The following is a 24,882-nucleotide window of genomic DNA, read 5'->3' on the forward strand; positions in this document are numbered from 1 at the left end:
ATTAGCCAATTTCACGCTCCTGCTTCTATCATCACTTAATCCTGGCTGCTGGCCTTCCCTGGAGATACAGCCTGCATCCGCAGAGCAGTCAGCACTGCAAAGCTGAGAGGTGCTGCATTGCACTGCCCTCTTAACACTTGGCACTCCCACCCTGGGATCATGAGCAGCAAAACTGGGGGTGCCTCTCTCGAGCATGGATAATGAACTTTTTCCCTTTTTTTTCCTTTCCTTCTCTCACCTGTATGATACAGAAGCTCTAAAGAAGTAAGCTAATTAATTTTGGTATTTTTCTTACATCATTACATTACATCATTACATTTTTTTTATCATTATTACATGTATTTTCCCCATCCTCGAACTTCTGTGAATCCTCATGTTGAATAGAGTGTAGTCTGTATTTACGCTCTTGACGCTTCCAACTCTGTTCAGTTAATTACAATATTACCTTTAAAAAGGGAATGCTGAGTAAGGATTTCAGGGATAGGCTGAGGTATGATACACAGAAGCTGATAAATAGTTTTCTGGTTTTTTTCCTACACACTGGATCATATCCCACATGTCCCCTTGAAATTCAGCTCCCATGCCATGGTGTGTTTTGCAGTGCTGTGTATGCAGAGGAGTGTGCAGCCTGGGTCTGGAGGGGCTTTGAGCAAGGAGGTTTGAACATGTTTTTGGCATTTTTATGTGGTCTGTGAAAACCAGGCTAGGGCCAGGAGACCCTGCATCATGTGGGTGATGTTAGAGCCTTTCTGTGAAATCAATAGAAAAGAAGTGTGGTATGGAAAACAGCTAAACCTGCTGTGAACCTTGTGGAGGAGATAGTCCAAATTGGCTTGAGTCATCAGCAGAGGAAGCTGAGCATGTTCAACATCTGAAAACCAAGAGTAGGCAAAATAACTCCTGCCTTCAGAGGGAATAGCTTCTGATAAAAGACAGTGGGAACATCACAAAGGGAAATGCTTTCTTGACGTTTTAATGTGACTCAGTAAAGCAACTCAAAACCAAGGGATTATTTGTAGACTGGTTAATCTTTCTCAAAAGCAATCTATGATGATAGAATAAAAAAAAACAAACCCCTTCAGCAGTGCTAGGAAACAGAGACACTTTGCTTCATGACCTAGTTTTTTTTTCCAAAAACACCAGTGTTATATTTCAGAATTCTCTTTGATTATCCAGTGGAGTTTTTTGTCATCTTTTTACTGTACTAATTAAATACAACATTTTCCTGGGGCAGCGGTGCCACGCTTGGACAAAGGCTTCCCCTTTGTTCATTAGAAAGTTATGTTGTGTGGCATATCTTGAAATTCTCATAGGAATCTTTTAGTGACTAGATTTGCATCAATGTAACTGTTAGTAACAACTCTAGGAGCACTGCTTACACTGTAAGGTTGTGATGCAGACACTGATCTGTTTATTTTGTTGTCTGAGAGATGGCTCATTTTCTTCACTATCTCTATGTGCCTCTCTTGTTTTCCAGAGGATCTCTCACTTAGGATTTCTCTCTTTACAATGTTTTCCCAGAGATGTACCATGATGATCTGGAGCTTTAGCACAGTCCTTACTCCTACACTTAAAATTTGCAGCTGTGGTCCAGATCCTGCAATATGAATATGGTGATAGCTTGCAGGCATCACCCTCAGGAGCGTGTCAGGACTACATTTTTATAGCAAGCAATAGAAATTCAGCTTTCTCAGACTTTAAAGTGCAGGTTACAGTCCCTTTGGAAATTTTTATGGATGTGTTTTATCTTGGAGCTATGCCACCAATGTCTGTATGTTGCTTTGTGATACTTTTCTGACTCCTGAGAGATGGTCTTGCTGAAATATTTCCAAAATAAAACTCCTCTTACTGCAGCTATATTTGGTGTTAAGTTATGGTTTATCAGATCAACTCTCAGGGCTTGCACTTGAGTGGGGCCTCAGGGTTCCAGAGAAATTAAAGTTTGTGCGGATCCCTTGCAGCATTTTCCATCTCCCGCCCAGTCCTCCTTTGCTTTAACCTAAAATTACAATGTTGTTCCTCCCAGCAAAACTGATTCTTTCTGAGACTAGAGAGAAAGAAACTGTTGATACTTTGTGAGTGGAAAGGCAAAAGAAACAGGAGTATTGCATTTACTTAAAAAAAACCCAAACCCCCAAGATTAAAAAACTCTTTCTTAATTTTACCCCATTCTCTGCTGCTATGAGAGTTTGCCACTGATTTCGATGGGAGCATAAAGAGATCTCTCTGCTTTTTCTTTTGGTGTACAGTGACATCTACAGAGAGTAGAGCACACCAAACAAGACTTTCCCATTCAGTATCACTTTTTTTTTTTTTTTTTTTTACTCTTCTGCTTTTATGTGTCCTTAATTTAAACTCAAAATTTTTTACATGCAGTTTTATTTACATTTGTACATTGCCACAGAAATCTACTTCTTTTAAAACGTTATTTAACCCTGACAAAAATTACTTTGATGTTTGGAAGTGCAATAGCAGTTCACACACAGAGATAGAAATTCCTTTCTCTTGGTGGGGTGGTGGGATGTCTGGTTCTACAGTGCGATGCACTGAAGGATTGCAGCTTTTTGGAGATGAAGCTTCTTTCAAAGCTGTGTTGTTCACATCAAGACGTGGGTTTTTGATGCTTGGTTTGAGTTCTTATTTTGAAGTTATCAAGCAGATAGATTTTTCTTTAAATGTGTTAATTATTGGTGTAATGTTTTCAAGTGTTAAAGAAAACACTAGAATGTAAATTCCATTTATTTTCTAAAAATTCCAGTTAATAAATCTGTAAGGAGACAACTGGGACTGCTTTCAAAATTTTTCTTTGTTAGGCAGAGTCCTTAATTCTGTCGCAGACATTTTTGGTTGGCTTATTTCATGGGTTTATTTATTTTCCCCCTTAATTTTTTTGTCTTCAAGAAGGTAATTTATTACATGTGTGTAAGAATGTAAATACTTGGTCTGAACTTCATGGCTTTTATTTTTTAATTGTTCTTGTTTATGTCTTTTATGTAAAAGTCTTAATTTTGATATATCAAAATGTGAACATTTTGTGGAATATTTTTTCTTGAATGTTAAATGTATCAAAGCAAGGTTGAGAGTTACTGTATCAATGTGTATAAATGCATCAGGAATTGGTTTAGTCTTGTTTTTTATCCCCTAGGAGGTCAGATGTTATGATAATATTAACTGCAAACCAGGTCCAGGTCTCATTAAACTAATACAGCAGAATGATAATCAGAAAATTGCCAAGTAATGAACAAAACCCAGAACTTTTAAACCTTGTTAAGCCATTGTGGCTGATGAGCAAGCTTCATGGCCAAGGCTTTCATGTCTGAAAAATGACCCTGATATTTGCCAGCTGGCATTATTGGTTAATTTGGGTTAAACTCAATTTGCGTAAAGGAAAGAACACAAAGTAAAAGAATATCTCAGTGAAGCAGGAGGGAGCACTTTAAACCCATGAAGTAAAAATCTACTTGTATGTAGAAATATAGTAGATTAAATACACCCATTCCTTAAGAAGAGAATAATTATAAAAAAAAAAGAATGTGCTGGTGTGATGTGTTAGCATTGAAAGGCATTGCCAGCATTTTTCTTCTTGTAGGGATCTGCTGTGTCCAAACTCTGGACATTTTTTTATTCCTACTTCTTGAGATTTTTAGTTGGGGATGAAGGGAGTAAGAAAAAAAAAAAAAATAAGAATTAGTGTTTCACAAATAATTGAGCAAACTTCCATTTCTGTCGTGGTTTCAAGTATGACTTTTCTAACGCTAAGAATAATCACAGGAATCTTTCAATTGCTGCAGTTTTATGGAAAGAGGCATCTGGAAAATGTCTTCCCTTAGCTGTGGGTTTTGGCAGGGGCTGTAAGCAAGCGTGGTCAGTGTAATTAAACTGACAAGTGCTTGAGGTACTGTACTTGTTTGCTGCATGTACTTTCCTTCAATAAATATTAGTATTTCTCCTAAATCTCACCCTCTGGCTGGTGACCCTGACATCATTTAAACTGGAGTGTAGCATGTAACAAGGCAGCACGGGAGGCAGCATTTAGGACAAAATATTAAGGGCTTTGTCAGCAAATACCCTTTTGGAATTGCCAAGCAGCAGTAGATTTCTTCAGGAAAAGCTCTATCTGGCAGAGAAGCCAAAAGACCTGACTCCAGCAGATTTTTCTTAGTGAGCTGTAAAAACTACCCTCTGCTGGAGAGAATCAGCCCGGAGCCCTAAACTTCCAATGCTTGCAAAACATTGTGGGGTTTTGGTCAGAATCCTTATTCTTTTCCTGATAAACATCAGAATACAGCCCATGAACTTGTGAATTTAGCCCCTGAGGGGATCTTTAGGGCTCTACAGTTTTTGTGAGAGTGCTGAACAATAAATGATCTCTTAATTAGGTGGTCTCTAACGAGTTAAATCTGAATTAACTCTTTGTAGCTCTCCTTGGTTTCATGTTGACATTGCTCTCTCTCTACAGACACCTCTTTATCTTGTAAACCATGGGGAGACCGGCCCCATCCGGTGCAACCGCTGCAAAGCTTACATGTGTCCCTTCATGCAGTTCATTGAAGGTGGCAGGAGGTACCAGTGTGGATTTTGTAACTGTATAAATGATGGTGAGTGTTGTTTCTCTAATCTGGGATTCATATCAATTCCATAAGATTAAAAAGAAGCTATTCCTAAAATTATTTTCTTGACTCGCTGGTTTAATAAAAAATAGCTTAGGGAGATGTAGTAACTAGGCTTATTTCACAAATGAAAAAAAAATCAATTCCCAGGAATAGCAGAGGGAAACATTTGCTCAGTACAGTTTAAAAATAAATATACAAAAAATAATGCTCTCTCATAAGTCCATTCTGGTATGATCAAAACTTTATTTTAAATTTTTTTTGCAACATAGGATACAGAACTTCTTGTTATTAATTTTGTGCTGAAATAAAACATTAATTTCTTTAAGAAATGAAAATTTACAGCAAGAAGCAAATACTTAGACCCATGTTAGCTTCATCCTGTGCATGACTGTGGGTGCAATGGTTAAATAAGCTATTAATCTTACTGTGACAAGTGTTGGTTTTCACAGAAGATACCATGCCATATTTGTTCAAGTGTGCTGCATGTGACTCATAACTGTTCTTGTGCTCTTGGCGAAATCCCAAATCTTTGCCAGAACTAGCCTTTCTAGACATTTGTATCAAGCTGGATTTCCTCAGCTGGATCACAGGGGTATGGTGCTTTCCCTAATACAGTCATCTTTTCAACTCTGAAACGTGAACCTTGTCATACTGGGTCCAACTGCTTTGCTGCCTGGAGCTCTAATGTTTGTGCAGGCATAGCAGATAATAAATTTCATCGTTTGTTAACAATTTCAACTCACATAAAGGGAAATTTAGATGCACTGGGAACACTTGAAAAAAGACATTTAAGTTGCAACATCATTTTAAATCATCCTGCTATTACTACAGTATCTTAGTCAGAAAGCACTTGGGAAAAAAAAAACCTTTGATAAGGACTAAAAATGGCTAAGAAACTAGGTTGATATTCTCCCCACTCACACACACATGCATTTTTACAGGCAAATATGTGAAAAATAAACATTCTGAATATGTATTCATTGAGGAACCGTAAGAGTGACTCTGCATAAATCGTTGGTACGAACCCACTCGATTTCTTAGTGCTTTGGAGTATATTGCATCTGCTGAAAGAATTTCTTGTGTTATTTCTCTGTTTCCCCAATGATAAATGATTTTTGCTGTTCTTGTGTCGGCTTGTAGTCCCCCAGTTCTTCTTTCAACACCTGGACCACATGGGCCGACGGATAGACCACTATGAGAAGCCTGAGCTGTCCCTGGGATCTTACGAGTACGTGGCTACCTCGGATTATTGCCGAGTGAGTATTGCTGGTGTGCAAACCAATGCACAGCGTTACGGCAAGACAAACAAGCTCCTCAGAGTAAATGCACTTGTAAGCTGCATATCAGTTTCCAGGAACATTTTAGGAAATATGGATAGGTGTGGAGAGTACAATGTTTTTGTTCTTTTGGGCTGTGGAACGTGATACAAGTATGTACAACCAGATTCATGGATCACCAGTCTAAGTGAGACATGTGTTTGGTCCTACCCAGCATGTTGCATGGTCAGGGGATTTCTTTGAAATTCTGGTGTCTTGTAGCATTTTAGATGTGTCTTCTACTCATTTGGAAGACAGACACATGCTTAAATTGCCTTCCCAGTACCCAAAACCTCAGCGAGGGAATTTGACCTTGTTATCTGTTTCTGGCAAGAGTCTTCTTAGTATTCCGACCAATAAGTTACAGTGGAATTGGTTCTCTCTTCTAATATCAACTCATTGAAGAACTCAATCCAGAGCCCACTCATGTTACTCTAAATATTTGTAGTTGGTTTTATTACAGAACTGTATTTGATACTTCTGAAAGCATAAATTACTTAATCTTCAAAGTTCAGCTCATTTTACAAAACTGCAAGTGTGACTTCATCTGACTGCAGTAGGGATGTATTTTTCTGTTCTTGCTGGCATCAGGCAGAATTTTCTTCCTTTCAGTGGAGCTGAGGCCATGATAAGGTTAGAAAAAGCAACTGGGTCCTACAAAATCTTGAAGTACCTACCAGTATCTTCCTTCAGACCATCAAAATTATTGCTGGTATGAGGAAAATGAAAAGGTTTGGTTCTGCTTGCTCACTAGAGCACTGCTCCAAAATCCAGTGAGGTCTCTGAGATAACCTGTAAGATTTGACTGAAACGTGGGTTAAACCCCAAAGCAGGAGAGATTGTGATGAGATGTTGCAGAAATACAATGTGGGACACTCAGTGTACATCCAGTGAAGCTCCATCAAACTCTGAAGCCTCAACTTCTGCCACTTAAATGAGGGAGTTTCCTTGACCAGTCATCCAGTCTGGTTTGCCTGTTTGCTACAAAGATTCATCCTCAGACTTACTGTAATGTTACAAAAAAGAAATCTTTTACAAAATAACACTCTGCTCTGGAAATGCTAAGTCATTAAAGGTAGCATTATTTTGTAATTCACTTTTCATTTGGCTCCAAGTTGTAGAGGTTCCCTTCTTTTTATAAATCCAGTTCAAGACCAGAAAGAACTGAGAAGTCATTTCCTTTTGTGCTTATTGAATGACAAGGATGAACAGCTACAAAAAATGTTAACAAATCCCAGCTGGTTTGCATTATTGCACTCCTGCTAAGCGGATGTGGTGAGAGCACAAGTCCTTGTTTCTGCCATATATTTGTCAGAACTTAGGCGGAGATTCTTTCTTAATGCTGATCTGATACAGGAGTTTAGAAGCAGTTTTTGGTGTAGTTTCTTAAAACAAGAATCCAAGTGCAGTAAACAGAACAGCTTTGAAAAATACTGCCTGGTTGGTTTTAGTTTGCTGGAATTAATCCTGATTTGCATGAGTCAGATGAGACATTATTGGGAGATCAAGGGTATAATGTTCAGTTTAGTTTAAAGTTTGCCAGGGACTAAGGATAAGTCATAACTAAAAGGTTAGATTAATTTTTCTTAACTGGAATTTTTCTAGGGTTTAGTTTAACAAGTGTAATTTGTTTAAGAGGTCAGAACTATACAAAGGAAGTGAAACTCTAATGAGAAAGCTGTCCTGAATTTGACACCAAATAATGACTACTACTCATTTAATAGGAATTAAGAAAACTCATTTTAGGAAGGTGATGTTTACTCTTGCTCTGATCATTTTGTATTAACTTACTAGGTACATCTCTTGTTAAGTTACTTACAGAAACTTGTGTCAGCAATGTATACACGATTTTGTGCCACTTACACAGTGGGTAAGAGATACTCCCAAAGGAAAGCAGGGGTACAGAAAAAAGCCAAAATGCAAATTCATTTCAACATTTGTATTGCAGCAGAAAAGTTTGTTCTTCATCTTATCTAATGAACTGTTACCCTTTAGATATTTTATTCCACTAGAATGCTGTTTTCCAGTGATAATGTTTTATTCCAGGGCTGGACTTTACCCAATACATGTCAGGTCTCTGCAGTAGTTACTATTTACAGTTCACAGCATTTTATTCAAACAGCTAAACACTGTATTTGTATTGCCTTATGGTACCACCTCTAAATTTTTTTCTCATAACAGGACACGATCTAATTTTCCCTGTGGATGTTGTTTTTTTTTTTCTGTGTAGGACAAGAAGCCTCCTAATCCACCGGCTTTTATCTTCATGATTGATGTTTCGTACAGAAACATAAAGAGTGGCCTAGTGAAACTCATATGTGATGAACTGAAGACTCTGCTAGATAAACTTCCAAGGTAAAGAGACATTAGTGTGCTTGGCTTAACTCACTACACTGCACTTCTCATGCAGCTTTGCATGTTGAAAGGCTATGGAAAATGTCAGAATTTCCAGTACAGGAGTTTTTTGAGTGATAGTGACCAAATGTTCGTTTTTAACACTGCTGGCAATTCTTACATTTGGGTGTCTGGGTTTACTGTAAGAACAGAAAGAATCTGCCATCCTGCTGCACATGGAGCTTGCATTCTTTTCCTTTCTTGCAGTGAACTCTAGTGGTGTTATCAGCTCAGTCACAGCTCATAGCTTCCACTTCACTTGCTTCACTTGCTGCCGTTGTGTTCACTGCAGTCCTGCTTTTCTCATTGAATTAAACAGGGAAGTACCTAAACCAGAATACTCAGGAGCAGCCAGTCTCTCTAAAGCCATAGTGCTTTGTATCTTCAGCTCTTACTGTTAATTTGCACAACTTATAAAGCTTCTTGCTGTGCTGTGATACTTCTCTGTCCTGGTTTGTACCTGAGAGAACAGGTCTTGGTGGGCAACAACCATTTTCTGAAATAGAGTACATGTGCTTTGTGAGCATGAAACACACAGCAGTAGTGTTACTACTGGTCAATATTAGTGTATTGTTTTAGTGTATTAGTGTAGTTTTCAACAGAGTTTAAATAACACAGACATGTAGGGAAATGAGAGCAGTGAAAGACTGAAAAATGAAGTAGACAAGATGTTTCTTTCCTGCATGTAAAAGTATATTAAAAAAAAAAAATCCAAAAAGAAAATAACAGTGCTTGCAGAGGGAGAACAGACCTAAGAAATGGAGAGAGCAGTGTGAGGAAGGGTGGGCGATGACATCCCTGGGACAATCTGGGATATGTTAAATATCTTTTTTCTTACGGCCTTCTGGAATCCCTGTGCCAGAAAGAAATTCCAGTCCAGGGTGGGGGTTAATTTATCAGATGCCCATGTAAGGCCATCTCTCAAGTAGTTTCTCACTGAAGATTACACTGGAGACAAGTGTTTGATATTATCCTGAACATATCTCAGACTTTTCCATCAGGATTGGTCATGACTCTGAAGAAAATAAGAGGCATGAAGTGGAGTAACAAAAAGCATTTGGCAGTTGGAAATTTGAATAGAGCAAGTAGAGGAGGAATGTAAGCAAGTGTATCCATATCACAAAAGAGACATTCATCCTTCTCACTAGCACTCTGTGAAATAATTTGGGCCAAAGTCTTCATGTCCATTGGAAAAAGCAATTAAAAAATAAAGCAAGCCAGGCCCTTCAGTTTCCTCAGATTTATCTGTTGGCTTAAACAGTATTAATTTGAAAGAAGACAAACATGAGGCATTCCACCAAAATCTGTGGTGAAAATTTTACTGTGTTGCTTGGACACAGAGGTCACTTGTGTGTTCATTTTCTGTTGCTGCACAAAGACACCTGCAGAAATATTCTGCTGTTCCCACACAAGCGAAAAGCCCTCTGCAGGGAATTCACTCTGAGCTTGTATCTTTGAGAGGAGGAACTTGGGATACTAAAGAAATCTGTGCAGAAGAAGAATTGCTAAAATTTTAGAGTAGATGTTTTCAAACCTATGTTCCAAACAAGGACCCCCTCCCTGACTGTATTTTGAAAAATACTGAGAAATGTGTTTGTAGAAATGTGGTTATGAGTTCAAAAAATCAGAGTAATGAGTTGAGCAATTACGATTTTTAGGTACATTAATTAAAAATAAAAACCAGAAAGTATTTGAATGCATTTCTGTGCATAAGGGCCAGGTTTCTCCTTGTGAGTCTTCAAAAATAACTAAATAGTGTGTGAGCTACAGAGAACAATTGCCTGCTTATAGCTAATTTTTGAAACAATAGCAGAACTTGGTTGAAGTGGGGCAGTGCAGACTGACACTGGTAAGAGCAATATCTGGAATAAAGGTCCCAAATTCCTGGTGTGTAAGACCTTTGGAACTGGGATGATGTGAATGCTTCTCTTTGAAGTAACAAAGTGCTGCATGTATAAAAATTGAATAGCACTTGGTCCTCATCAAGCTCCATAACTAATTGTGCTGTTCTCTCTTTCCAGTGTTATGATGTCAATGTGGTTTATTCTTCATCTTTGGGATTTTTGACTGTTTGAATGGGATGCACCATTAATAGGGTTGTTGTAACTTTATAACTTTTTTTAAAAAAAGTAAACAATCGAGCAGTTGATTTTATCTGGGTGTTTAAATTTGACCTAAGGCAAAGATTGAGGCCATTACAACTGCTTGGTTGTTGTTTGCTTTGTTGTTCCCAGTGCAGATAATGATCAGAGAGCAGCCTTGCACGTCAAAGAAATGCTTTTATTGCAAGGTCAGGATTTCAGAATTGCAACCAGTTGAGTTTTGTTTTTCTTACAGAGAAGAGCAAGAAGAATCCTCAGCAATTCGAGTTGGTTTTGTCACTTATAACAAGGTCCTTCACTTCTTCAATGTAAAAAGCAGCTTAGCTCAGCCTCAGATGATGGTGGTCACGGATGTGGCAGAAGTTTTTGTTCCTCTGCTGGATGGTTTCCTTGTTGACTTTGAGGAATCCCGATCAGTTGTTACCAAGTAAAGTACAATTATACTTCATGAGAGTAAGATGCAAATGCTTATGATTTTTAGTCGGTTGGGTTTTGGGGCATACAGGTATCTATTTAAATACTTGAGAAGCCAGCAGGTGCTTCAAGCCCTGTGTTTCCTCCTCTGAGGCAAAGAAAAAACAATAGCCACAGCCTTCCAATGCCAAACTGGAAAGTTTATGTAGGTCAGGTGTAAACCACCTGTCAGCTATGCTGCCTCACAACTGGGAGGGGGTGAGGCTCTGAGGCACGTTGTGTTTCCCCTCCTGCAATGCATGTGGTGTGCACCTGGATATGATCTTAGGACTCTGAAGTCCTTACAGCACACCAGAACTACTTCATGGCTAACTGTTTTTTTATGTATTGCATGTTCCTTGAGGTTACAAGCTTTGAAGCAATGCATCTCATAGAATTAAAAAATGCATGTTTTCTTTGATTCTGGCTGGGATCCTAAGAAATGGAGCAGGGAAAATTTGTATTATTTTTTGCACTATGAATTTTCATGATAAACGTCTTCCTGTGTGAAGACTTGCTATGTTACAAGGTGTATTTGGGGGTTACCCTTAACTGACCAGCTGAGACATTGATCCGTTCTCTTTCATAGCTTGTTGGACCAGATTCCAGAGTTGTTTGCAGACACTAATGAGAGTGAGACCATCTTTGCTCCCGTTATCCAGGCTGGCATGGAGGCACTAAAGGTTAGAACATTCTCTGTCAGAGAAGCAGCTTGAAATCAGGTTTGCTAAAAGCCATTCCCATCACACTGGGAAATTAAGGGAAAAGAGGTCGTTGATTGTTTCCAGCACTGATGTTCCCTTGTTCTAACAGGACCTTCCAACTGCCGTAGTCAGAATAAGAACTGACAAACATAACATCTGTTCCCAGATGTTCTTATTGAGGGAAAACAGTCCCCAGAGTCTGTTCCATGTAGGAGGGACATTTAGGAGAAGATGAGGAGCAAGGAGTCAGTTTCTTGTTCAGCATTTAAGAAAAATAACGCTATGTTTGTTTACCTCAGCAGAACAAATCAGTACTCTTGTGTTTGAACAGATAAGCAGTCCTTGCATGTGTGAAGAGCAGGAAAGTCAGAATAATAATAATAGCATCAGACTTTGCTCTGGTTATTCTCTTGCTTGTATAAAACAGAATATTTATAACTATCTGTCTGTGACCGAATCAGGCCGGGGCTGGAGGGTTTCTGTTTAACTGACAAGTTCCCCCAGCTTGGATACAGCTGGCAGGAAATCCACAGGCCAAGGTGCTGCCCAGTTGATTTCTGTATGTCTGGGACATCCCCTGAAGTGCTGACATTCCCATGGAGCGTTGCAAATTAAATGCACACCGCCCTGGTTCACCACAGGATTTGTAGGGGCAGAGCACAGCCAGTGGTGCTTTAATATGGTTGATTTATCTGTGAGCTTTGTATGAATAAAGCATGAACTTTGAGTACATAAGTTTGTCAAAACAAAAACAAAACATTTCGCAAATCTGTTATGTATATATTGATTTAATGCCTGCTTTCTTGTTATTTATTCATACTACCAGCAGGTATGTGTGCAAAGCACACCTGAATGCTTTTTCTTAATACTTCTACAATGCAAATTTAAAGGCCATAATTGTAAATTTCCTTTGATGATGGCTATAAAAGAAAGCAGCTCTTAATTTAACTTTTAGTTTAGCTCAGAATTTTGAAGTTATAATTTCTAAGGATTTTCACTCTGAATTATTCATCTGCAAATACCTTTGCTCAAGAAAACAGTTCTTTTCTAAAAAGAATAAATGGATAGTGTGAAAAATATGTATATTTAGAAATTTTGTCAAACCAGTTTCAATAATTCCTGATGCATATCAGGACAAACAGTATTTGGGAAGTCTTTTGTTCTTCAGCAGAAGGCTTCTTCAAAGGAACTGGATAAACTGGCATTGGTGATCAAAAGTAACTGTTCTTGAAATATCAGGGGTGAAATTTCAGCCATTTTAAAGGTCAGGTGCTGCCTCCAGTTGTGTTTCTGCCAGAGCAGAGACTTCTGGTTTTCCCAGAAAGCCACAGCTGATTTTGAAAGGTGGAATGTTTTGTGAAGGTGGTGATTTCTGATTTGTGTCTGCATCCTGCAGTGTAGATTTCAGAGTGGAATCTGCAGCAGGGATGGAATTGTCGCCCATTTATAAAAAGGCATGGAACACCGGTGTGCCTGAACTGAATTCTTCTGTTAAACTGCATTTCCTTTGAATTTGATCCAGTTTGAGTATTTACATTTTGATGCCTGTTGCATAATGCCTGTATCCAGTGGGAATTCTCCCAAGAGAGGAGCTCCTCCTCCTGCCTCAGGAGAAGGGGCTGTTGGAACGCCTCGGCCAGCGAAGCTGTGCTGGACTGCACTGACAGGAAAGCCCCCATTGGTTTGGGGGCTCATTGCGCCGGGTGCTGAGGGTGGGAATGAGTTCTTGAGCTGTGAGGAGCTTGCAGAAAGTGTCCTCTGCTCTGAGCCCCAGTGAGTGAATATGGGCTTGTTAACCCTGCAGTAAGAACTGTGCCAAGGTTTATTCCAACGCGGTGTCTTTGGAACAGGCTGCAGAATGTGCTGGGAAATTGTTCCTCTTCCACTCTTCTCTGCCAACCGCGGAAGCACCAGGGAAGCTGAAAAACAGAGATGACAAGAAACTGCTCAACACAGATAAGGAAAAGGTATTTTCTGCTCTGAGCTACGAGGGGACTGCTGGTACATGGCATTTGTCTAACAGGACACTGATCTTCTTTTGTGTATTTTCTTTAACACAGAAGTGTTTGGTTATATGATGTCTCTGTAGTGATGGGTTCTCCAAGAACATACTGAGGTGTTCCCTGTATCCATGGGCAGGGCAAGCATGTTTTTGATGATAGCCATGCCTCACTGCAAACTTCCACTTCATCCTTTTGTCTTCATCTGGTCCTCTGAATTGTGATTAATATCTAATATGATGGCATTTGTATTTTTTATTCCTGTGCAGACCCTCTTCCAGCCACAAGGAAATTATGAGGCCTTAGCCAAGGATTGTGTGGCTAATGGCTGCTGTGTGAATTTATTCCTCTTCCCAACTCAGTATGTGGATGTAGCCTCCATGGGCCTTGTCACAATGTATACTGGTGGAACACTATACAAGTACAACAATTTCCAGGTAAGTGGTGTGGGTTTCCTGCCTTTTGGATAAGAACAGCTGAGGGGTTGCTGTTGTTTTTCATCTCATTTCAATGTGTGCTTGGACATTTAACTTAAAACCAGAGTGAGTCTGGAAAACCTGGTTATCAGTTCCAGGGGGTAAAATTCAAACTTAACAACAGCAAGTTAGGCTCAAGTTTGGATCTTGAAGTAGTAATAAGCTGGTTGGCATCCTAAAATTTTGCTGAAAGTTTTAAGTGTAGGAATGTCCAGTTAATGTCCAGGCCTGGTGATGAGCTGTGGACACTTGCATGTACCTGATTCTGATACCAACAATCCACATTTGAAATCCTTTTTAAAGGACTTAAGAGCTGTGTGCAGATTTGCTGGGATGAGATGAGGGATCATGGGAGGGGATGTTGGGTCACGGCTGTGCTGCTGCCCTTCGGCGTTGAACCTCTGAACCCTCTGCTTTGTGTTTGCAGCTCGATGCTGACAGCCCCCAGTTCTTAAGTGATCTCAGGAAGGACATCCAGAAAAAGATGGGATTTGATGCAACAATGAGGGTTCGGACAAGTACAGGTAATAGGACCCCAAGAATGAATTTTAAATAATGTAGTGCTGTGCAAATCACTTGTAAGATCAGGCTGGTTTCATTTCATTATGTACCTCTTAAAAATTAATTGAACAGACTGATAAAATCTATGTCTATGTGTGTATATATTGTCATTTATATACATACACACACACACATACTTCCTGTATATGCCTTCTTAATAACTGATTTTCAAGTCTGGGAAAGGCTTCTGCTCACTCTGCACACAGCGTGCACTACAAGGAAGTTGTATAAAAAGGTGTTGCTTCTGGACACTGACCTGTGCCTTCATTTCTGTACTCAAATGACATTCCTATGTCTATCCAGCTTCTTTCATTCATTCTTAGCTCAAATGCAAGTCTTAGAGAAAGGGACACACCCAAAGAGGCCAAGCCAGCAGTGCAGAAGCTCTGGGTGTCCAAGTCACAGCTTTTCCCTTTCTCCAGCTCTCAGAAATGTCCTCAGCAAGGACAGCTGTTGGGACTCCTGAGCCTGTAAAGCCCTGAGGGAAAATGGCTCCTGCTTCAGTAAGTGATGTCAATTTAATTTGCCATTTTTAACTGAAATGCTCTGTTTTAATCTGTCTGCAGGCTTCAGGGCTACAGACTTCTTTGGGGCCATTTACATGAACAACACCACAGATGTGGAGATGGCAGCGGTTGACTGTGACAAAGCAGTGACAGTGGAGTTCAAACACGATGACAAACTGAATGAAGACACTGGGGCCTTAATTCAGGTAAAAAAACCCTAATTCATGTATACAGTAAAATGGTGAGGGTGACCTAATGCAGCCAGAGCAGAGAAGTGATGGGGTAGGAGTGATGGGAACAAGGCACACCTTGCGGACTCTTGTGCCATAACACCACTGGTAAAAAGTGTGTTCTATTCAGGGGTTCCCAGATCCCTTCTAAACACTCACTGAAACCTCATCAGCTGTTCTTTTTTTTTATTTCACTGTAAATAAGTTTATGTGGAGTAAGAGATTCATTACTACTTATATGGCAATTGTTATTGCTGTGGCATTCCTTGTGACCTCTCTATTCAAGAGCAGTTCTCCATTGCTGACTTCCCCCTCTACAGACTGTAGGAGTTTTTATGATGTTAATATGAATAACTTATTCTATAATGTCTGAGAGGTGTCCCCAAGACCCACAGGTGTGCAGGTGCTACAGCTGCCAGCAGCACTGCCAGGCTGCACTGGCTGCAGAAGATGTCACCTGCCCTTTGTGCACAGAGAAGGTGGCTCCAGTGGTGACACTTTGTGCCTCTGTTGCAGTGTGCTGTCCTGTACACATCGCTGAGCGGGCAGAGGCGAATCCGCATACACAACATAGGTTTGAATTGCAGCTCCCAGTTAGCTGATGTCTACAGGACTTGTGAGACTGATGCACTTATCAACTTCTTTGCTAAGTCAGGTACAGTTGCAGCTGACCAGTTTTGCTTCCTTTTTTACTTTGGCATGGATGAAGTGGAAGGAAGAGGGCTGAAGTAATTACCTAGTGGGAAATCATATTTTATAACTTACTGTTCCACACCTGATCAATTCTTGAAGTATTATGAAATTGAGAAGACAAATAATAATTACCTATTTCAGACAAACTGCCATAAAATAAATACTTGTGTGTAGGTAAGGCATGGAACTGGCCAGGCACAGTAATGGACATCCTACTGCAGTGTTGGGGTTTGGTGGGGTTTTTGGATGTCTGTAGAACAGCCTGAAAAATCAACCTCAGCCCTCAGGTCTGTAAAATCAGAAACCAGCAGCAGACAAAGATACTTTGAGTGTCTTTTTTAACACACACTTTGATTCTGTGCTTGTAGCTTTTAAAGCCATTCTGAGCCAGCCCCTGAAGACAGTCAGGGACATCCTGATGAATCAGACTGCTCACATGCTGGCGTGCTACAAGAAGAACTGTGCCAGCCCAGCAGCTGTCAGCCAGGTAAAACCCACACCCAATTCTACCCACCCTGGCTTTGCCACAAGTGCACAACCACCCTACAACATCAGCAGAGCCAGAAAGCAAAACTTCAGGGCAGACTTGTCCTTTTCTTTCAAATGCAATTGATGACAGGTGGGATTCAGTGGTGGCACTTAGAGCACACAGAAACTGTTGTTCTGGAACAAAAGGCAATGCCATTGATGGAACTGATGCCTGTACTCACACAAAAGAGCTCAGCCAGCCCTCTTCTTCCTGCTGGAATTACGCACTGACTCACTAAGCTTTCATTCTTAATTGTTATGTTGTTATAGATGGTTGTAGTATTCGAATTTTTGACTAAGCAGAGTGACTGATTTGTTTCCATTTAATTTATTCAGTCATATCTTAGTGATTTAACTCAAAGAAAGACTCGAGCTTTTCCATCCCAGAGGTGCTGCCAGTAACCACAAGCCTGGGCAGTGAATTGTTCATTGTTTGTGAGGACCAAATAATGTCAAACAAAACCAGAGCCACTTATTGTGGACTGCTATTTCTCTCCTTAATTCTTCAGAGAATGCCCCTAAGATTAACAGGGCTACAGGGAGATGACAGCAGCCAAGACAGTGACTACAGCTTAACAGAGCAAATAGTTTCTATTGGATTTGTACTAAATGTGTTGTTTTCTCAGCTGATCCTGCCAGACACGATGAAGGTGCTGCCTGTGTACATGAACTGCCTGTTGAAGAGCTGTGTGCTGGCCAGCAGGCCCGAAATCCCAACCGATGAGAGAGCTTTCCACCGCCAGCTGGTCATGGCCATGGGGGTGGCCGACACACAGCTCTTCTTCTACCCCCTGCTGCTGCCAATTGTGAGTCAATTAAAGCAGATTTGTCACTTTAATTTCTAACCCCTCTTACCTGAAAAGGAGACACTAAGATGTGCCAAACCTTTCAGTAGTTACAATTCCACAGCACTTGTGTCTTTTGCCCCACAGCACAGCCTGGATCTGAAGAGTGACGCTGTCCCAGCTGCCATCCGCTGCTCCGAGGAGCGCCTCTCCGAGGGAGGGGCCTTCCTGCTGGCCAACGGGCTGAGCATGTTCCTGTGGCTGGGAGCCAGCGTGTCCCCAGAGCTCATCCAGGGGCTTTTCAACGTGCCGTCCTTCGCACACATCAGCACCGAGGCCGTGAGTAAATACAGACTAAGAATTGAGGATTAGCAAGACCAGATGCTAATCAGAGAAACAAGTGAGGTCTTTGTTCATCCTTCAGCCTTCAAAGGAAGAACAGGTGACCAGCAGAAGGTGTTAAGACACCAGAATTGCTTTAAGTTACATAAAACTTAACACTGACACTCTGAACGCTGAGAGGACAGAATCTTTCAAAACTTTTTAATCTTCCTAAACTTCATTGCAGATATTAAAGTCCTTTCCACTGTGTATTACTAAAATCAGAACAAAACACTTTGCAATGGTTAAGTTTTCCTGACAATGCATTTTCATATAGTAATTATTTTAAACTGAAAAATGAGCCCTCAAGACGAGACCTTTTAGTGAAAGAGATGCAGTTTCCTGGTTTAGTATGAAATCCATAGTACCTTATAACTATCAGAGGCTAGTCTTGGTTAGAGATGTGACTGGAATATAACAACCTGCTTTCCTTCTGACAGACATCCCTGCCTGACCTGGACAATCCGTTTTCTAAGAAACTGAAGCATATTCTGGAGCAAATCCAGAGCCAAAAGCCCCACACTATGAAGGTAACTGCTTTTTGCCTCAACTTGTTTCTCATACTTGCTCAAAAGAACACTCCAGGCTTTGCCAAAACTTATCAGTGGCTGTAAAAGGTTTTTTAGGTATTGGGAGTGTTCCGGCACGTGGGTGAGTTCCAGCATGATTTGTAGGCACAGGCATCTCAAATGTGCTTAATTGCCAATCAAAACTGATTTTCAAAGGTAGTCAAGTTTGAAAAGGAACCATTTTATTCTGCACTCCTCAATTCGTGTTAGTCTCTCCAGCTTCTGCAATGTGGAGATTTATTAGTTTTGGGGGTTTTCCCCACCTCAGGAGCATCCACTAAGAGCCATAGAAAAACAGTGCTGCCATCTAGTCTGGCTGCATCCTAAAACTATCTGCCTGTATCTCTTATCTTCCCAGCTGATGGTAGTGAAGCAGCGGGAGCAGCCAGAGATGCTTTTCCGCCAGTTCCTAGTAGAAGACAAGAGTATTTACGGAGGAGCCTCATACGTGGATTTCCTCGTGTGCATTCACAAAGAGATCAGCCAGCTGCTCAGCTAAGGCAACTCAAGTAAAATGTTCAGTTCCTTTTTGCCTTTGCAGGAGGGACAGTTTTTGGTGCCTGAAGGCTGGCCCACAGCTCCACCAGACCCAGGCCTTCTGCTGTGCTTTACTGACCCTTTTCTGTGCTCTTTTTGTACAGTTGTGTTTGATCCCATCTCTCCCTGAGTATTTTGCTTACTTCTTAAGCTGTAGAATAGGAAGTTCTGCACTCAGGTATTAATCTTCTGGGAGTCCTGACTCTTTCTCTACATGAATTACCAGATTCCAGACTCTCAATGCTTAAGAGCATATATGGTATACATTTCTTAAAAGACACTTTAGAAAACTCTCAGTTATTCCTTTTGTTAGTCATAAGTTGTACCAGAGCTGGGAAAGATGATCAGAATCTCTACAGAGGAGGAAAAGAGACAAAAAACTTCTTTCTCTAAGTGAGGACATGGAGTTGAATCAGATTGGCAGTAAACATGCAGCTCAGTTTGAAGGATTTCAAAGTCCTTCCTGTGAAGTAAATATCTGTAAAGTAAATCTTGCTTTTCCTGGAAGGGACAAGTGTTGCTATCTACAGAAGCAGAGCTCTAGGGACCCTTCCACAGCCAGGGCTATCCAGGAGACAGAAATGCCTCAGTTTTGTAACTGGACTTGAGTAGGTGTACCAACAACAGGGATCACAGGAAGAACAGTAATCAAACAATCCTTTTGCCACATTTGGCAGATCACGCTATTATGGTACAATTCTGTCCGCTTGGGGGCAGCAATTAGCTTAGCATACTATTTAATTACATTTTCAAAATTGCACAGGTTAGGCTTTATTTAGAACATTTGCTAACTGGAATATTCCCAATGCAGCTCAGAAAAACATGTCCCTCAAAATTTCAGTGGCAGATCGACTGTGAGACAGTTGACACATTAACCAAAGGTTATTTGTGGTGCTACAAAGCCTCTTGTTTAATACCAGGTCTATTACAGTGACCTCCTCTCCCATGACTGGTTTAATCAATGGTCACTGCTCTGTAAAGCAAGCCTTTGCTAATACCAATATTGAAGGTAGAATTTGGAAAGCCAGAGCCTTTGGAACAGCTGTTTACCTCGTACTTCATCAGTCTCTCTGTCTCTTTAGGACCAATGCCTCTGAACATGAGGTTTGAATTTGCCAAACTTAAAAAGCTATTACTTAAAAAATATAGTGATTCAAAGAAAGCCAAAAACACTCAAAAGTAAGGTTGAGCCTCAGTAAAGAAAAAAGTGCCTTTAAACATGTTAGTGTTGCTACTTATATTATTTAATATCCACAATAAGCAGTCAAAATGCATAGATTTTTGGTTTGACAGCTTATCTATACAGTCCTATTCTTGTCGTTGACCAAAAGCTCTTGAAAAAAGTGGCTGTATTACAAAAGGGTCCTTGGCCTGGATTCAGCTGCCAAGACAAGCACTTTTTAGCTGTAGACATTACCCTGTAAAAAGTATTTGTTGCCATTTCATTTGTAAAATGACACCAGCAACATTTGTGTAAAGAAATAAGTGATTATTAAATATAATCTGTGTGTGTGTTTATTCTTTCGCACGTCCCAAGTTCTCCAAGGTTTTATGGCCATGGCATCCAGCAGTGAGTACACTGTAGGTCACCTTCTCCTACTGTGACTCTCAAGACAGGCAGCTTACATGGCCTCGGCATTTTCAGTGTGTTTCTGCTATTGTCATCACCCTGGCTCTGGTGAGAAGACAGGATCCAAGTGAAGGGAAGTGTCCCAAAGAGGAGCTATTCAGCACCAAGACGGGGTAAGCCAAAGCTGTTCATACTGGCAGAGCTGCTGCAGCAGAGTTCTGGCCTGACTGGGCAGCGTTACCTACAGTAAGACATCACAGTGGAGAAAACATCAGAGGATGACAGCAGTCATGACAGTGACAAGTATCTCACAGCCATACTACAAGTGCAGTGCTTGGCTTCACCATAAACTGCAGTATTTAACTCAGATTCACAGTAATTAAGCATTTTTTTTTCTCCTTTTTCATTGCTGCAGTAATTATACTCAAAATTAGTTTCTGTTTCACAGAACTTGCCCACTGCTTTCTTTTCAGCCCATGGGAATGACCCTGTTATGAAAAGGATTAGTGCAGCTCTCTTCCACATTTAGCTGACTTTGAGCCCGTTAAAGTTGCCATTTCTGTTAAAGCAATAAAGTTGCCACCAGCTTTAGTAATTTTGTGAGGAGAAAACGCCTTTTCTACTATATACAGAAAGAGTGGGTTCATTTATCTGTCACTTTCAGATTACTCAATGTATCTTTATAAAGCCACAGGACTTGAAGATTTTTTCAGTGTAATGGGCTTGAAATGTTCATGTATCCTTTAAAGTGCTCTCTGGATATTAAAATCTATAGCAAGGCATAGAAAACCAGCTGAATATTCTAAAATTAATTCTGTTACTTAATACCAGTCAACTTCTGTGCTCATCTCAAAACTGCTCATTGATTTGGACCTGAATTCCACTTCTCAGAGCAAAGCCTTCAGCACCTATGAACACACACAACAAATTGGTGCTGGGGAAGAATCTCAACACCCTGAGTGTTGACTGCTACCCTGCCCAGCACATCCAGCATTCCAGCCAGCTTCTTGTAAGCAGCACTGTCAGAGTGCACAGAATTCTCCAGCTGATGGCTGATTTACACCCAGTGACCTGCTCCTGCCCAGGGTCTTCAGTTCCCTCTGAAGCCAAGTGCTGAGACATCCCGAGTACCTTGTCAGTGCAGGTGTTGAATCCTTCACTGAGTTCTCAGGGTGCAAGACAATGCAATGATTCCAAGCCTCCTCCAGAATGGAAAGACAGGACAGGCATCCCAAATCAGCCTGGAGGTGTTGTGCATTTAATAAAAGTGGAAAGGAAGAAACTCATCAGGCTTTTTTTTCTTCCAGGAGAGCATGCTCAAATGAAGTCTTCTTTTACTTGTGCTAAGTAATATAAGAAATAAATATTCATCAGCTCAGTGATTCTGAGCCTTATCCTCCCCTTCCTCTGGAGGTGCAACAAGTGAGAAATTAACTGACAGCCACTAATGGGATTAAAAGCTTTTCATCTCTAGTCACCATTTCTGTATGGTCCAAATCCCAGTGACCAAGAAAATGGCCTGATGGGGGGAGTGTGGTCAGTTGCTCACTAACAACATGGACATCCCACTTTGCTGGCAAAGGTTGCCCATCCAGACACCTCTAATCTGACTTAAACTCATTTCAGGGCCATAAAAAGAGCTGGTTCTGCTCTTTGAGGGGCTGGGTGGCTCTGAGGCCTGACAGGCGCTGCTGAGGGCTCACCCCGGTAGGCAGAAGTGGATCTGTGATGCTGCTCATCTCATGTTTTCCACCAAAAACTTGCTGGTCTCGATGGAGCAAGTTTCAAAAACTCCATCCTATTTCAGTGCTGGTTGCTGGAAGCTTGGGTTCCGAGGCGGTGGGAGCTGGTGTGGCCGGGAAGAATTGAAACCCTCGGGCCCGGTCAGAGCTGCCTCAGCCGTGAGGGCAGAAGCGCCTCCGGTGTCGGTATGAAAATGGATCCGCCTGCGGGAGCTGCCGTCCCTGGCAGCGCTGCTCCCAGGCTGCTCCCTGGAAAACCTCATTGCTGTGGGGCTGGGGGTCCCAGGGTTCTGTGAAAACCTCGGCTGCTCCTTAAATCATGAGTGAGCCCGACTGGCGCCGCCTCAGGATTGCCGCCATTGCCGCAGCCTCGTCAGCTGTGGGACGTGTTACAGTCCGGCTCCAGAGCAGAAATTTCCTCGTGGAGTGTGGAGAAAAAATATGTATAGTTGAGTTTATAGCTCGAAAAGTGGTAAAACTACCCTTAAAGAAGTCATTAAATGTGAATTGACTCAGTGCTTTTTGCCTGAATCATCAGCAAGCATTAAACAGACGCAATGTGTGTGTGAGGGGGAAGGCGGGAGTCCCGGCCAAAGACTGTTCCTGAAATGCCATGGACTTTGTAGGTTTTGTTATTTTATTTATATTTGTCACTGAAATGTGACTGGGAAACTGATCACAATGCTTTGGATCAAAGTGCTTTGGACAGACACAAGGGGTGAAGGTGCAAAGGACCAATAATGTCCCACCCCAGAGTTCCTCATCCTCTGCCTCTGTCTCCCGCTGAAGCTGGGCCTGTGACAGCATGACCGGGTATGTGCTACGTTCTTTAAAGATATTTTTAGAGCTGTTAGTTATAGGTGGGCAACAGCTGAGAAAAAAGCAATTGTGAAAATGCACAAACTTCAAAAGCTTGTTGGAGTTTATCTGGTTTGTAATAATTCTGGTGGTTTTGTGTGATCTATATGATGACTATTTTGCAGTAGGGAAAAAGGTCTTATGAAAGTTTCAATATTATTATTGTAATTCTCCTATTTGGTATGTGGGGGGTTGAGGGGAGCTGAAGCTGATGGTAACTTGTGAACTTCAGATCCTGGGTAGCTAGAAAATATCTCAGGCTTCAATTGCCAAATTGTCTCCCAGCCCTAAATCTGCAATAAACAGCCAATATAAACTACAATTTAAGAGAGCCAGACTAAGAAATAGCATTCTCTTGTTGAAAATATCAAGAGATCTTTTTATTTTTCCAGAACTGACGTTAATCTTTAAACCGTTTCCAGATAACATTTACATTTTAAGAAGGGAAGATTTTAAATTAAGCTTTATTGTGTAAATTCTTGCTCTGCCTTCAGTATGTCAGTGTTTTACAAACAGTGGTGCCTGCTGAGAGCCAGTGGTTGTGAGCCACCATCTTTCGTGGCAAGGCTGAGAATCACAGGCTGGAAAAAGAGGTCATTCACTTATGAAAATGATTTTGGTATTTGGATGTCGTTCTGAGAACATGATAAGAAGGTAGAAAAAAGGAGAGATCATTTTTCCCTAAAGAAATTATAGTCACAGAGTGAAATCTTACCCTTTGGGATTTAAGGTTATCTACAGTGGGACCTGTAATTAGTGCCAGCTAATAATTGGCAAAAAGAGGTGAACACAGGCAAGGAGTTATTTTTAAAATGAACTGGAAACCTCTCAAAGAATCCAAGTATCAAGGAGGACTTTGAAAATGAGGAAGGCACCTAATTCGTGACTGCACATCTTTTAGGTAAGAAATCCACTGTTTTCATGTCCTCAGGAACACCTTTGTGGGCTTTTTAATACAATTGAAAGGAAAATAACAAACAAAAACTCATTATTTTCTTTTGCTGCTGTGTTTCTTGACTTTGTGTTGCATATCTTTACAAAAGAGATCTTTAGAGGTATTCAGCTAAGTGATGCTTTTCTGTTTGTGTGTCAAACTCTAAAAAATGTGAGCTAGCAGAGCTGGGATTTCTGAGTTACAGAATCCGGTTTCACTTGTTGATGCAGAGAACTCTGTGGCATTTTCTTAAAATGAAATAAGAATTGTGGAGGTAGTTCTGGATGTTGTTCCAGAGCCATGGGATACAGCCAGGTCTGGAGGTGTCTGCAGGAACCAGGAGCCCCCGAGTTCCTCAGGCGCTGGCCGGGAGCTGCTGGGAGAGCCAGGGAGAAGGATGAGGGAGGGAGGGAGGGAGGAATTCTCAGCGGCGCTGGGAGGTGTTTCTCGGCCCCTGGAGGAGGTGGGAAGGTGTTCCTAAACCTGAGGGAGGACGGAGGGCCCTGGGCAGATGCGCTGAGCTGGCACAGCAGAAGCAGGGAAGAGCATTCCTGGTTATTGTGGGAATGCCTCTGTCAGCTCTGCCCTGTTCCACTCGTGCGAGGGCTGCTCCTTCCACCATCCCGGCCGAGCTTTTCCATTCTGACTCCAGGCCTTAGACCGGGGCGGGTGCCTTGGAAAGCGCCCTGGAGCCGCTCTGGGGCGATTCCAAGCTGTTCCTCGCTTCTGCCGCTCCCGCTGAGCCGGCCGTGTCCCAGGGCAGCCGGAGGGAGCTCCGTGAGCCTCTCCCGTGTGGCTCCAGCGGGTTCCTCCCCTGTCTGTGCTGTGCCCGTGTCCTGCCCTTCTGAGGGAGGGAAACGCGGCCGGCGGGGTTTGCTGTTCGCCCAGGGGCTTTGCCAAGCCCCCAGCGATGGCCAGAGTGCCTCTCTG

The 24,882-nt window shown here is 41.5% G+C and overlaps 1 protein-coding gene across 2 annotated transcripts in view; it reads left to right on the top strand.

Moving 5' to 3' along the window:
- SEC24D (SEC24 homolog D, COPII component) overlaps positions 1-20,350 on the top strand; it is a 41,938-nt gene extending 21,588 nt beyond the window's left edge. For both annotated transcript variants that reach the window (XM_014261688.2, XM_014261689.2), the window contains exons 9-23: positions 4,460-4,598; positions 5,754-5,869; positions 8,160-8,284; positions 10,661-10,852; positions 11,468-11,561; positions 13,433-13,549; positions 13,852-14,019; positions 14,486-14,582; positions 15,186-15,331; positions 15,872-16,010; positions 16,417-16,535; positions 17,203-17,382; positions 17,509-17,700; positions 18,183-18,272; positions 18,670-20,350. In XM_014261688.2, the coding sequence (XP_014117163.2) occupies positions 4,460-4,598; positions 5,754-5,869; positions 8,160-8,284; positions 10,661-10,852; positions 11,468-11,561; positions 13,433-13,549; positions 13,852-14,019; positions 14,486-14,582; positions 15,186-15,331; positions 15,872-16,010; positions 16,417-16,535; positions 17,203-17,382; positions 17,509-17,700; positions 18,183-18,272; positions 18,670-18,810 (2,055 nt within the window). In that variant the 3' untranslated portion in view covers positions 18,811-20,350. The remainder of the gene's footprint in view (positions 1-4,459; positions 4,599-5,753; positions 5,870-8,159; positions 8,285-10,660; positions 10,853-11,467; positions 11,562-13,432; positions 13,550-13,851; positions 14,020-14,485; positions 14,583-15,185; positions 15,332-15,871; positions 16,011-16,416; positions 16,536-17,202; positions 17,383-17,508; positions 17,701-18,182; positions 18,273-18,669) is intronic.
- The last annotated feature ends 4,532 nt before the right edge of the window (positions 20,351-24,882 follow it).

The sequence above is a fragment of the Pseudopodoces humilis genome, chromosome 6, assembly GCF_049639895.1.
Source record: "Pseudopodoces humilis isolate 2021_Gansu_Grassland_sample_001 chromosome 6, ASM4963989v1, whole genome shotgun sequence".
Lineage (NCBI taxonomy): Eukaryota > Metazoa > Chordata > Aves > Passeriformes > Paridae > Pseudopodoces > Pseudopodoces humilis.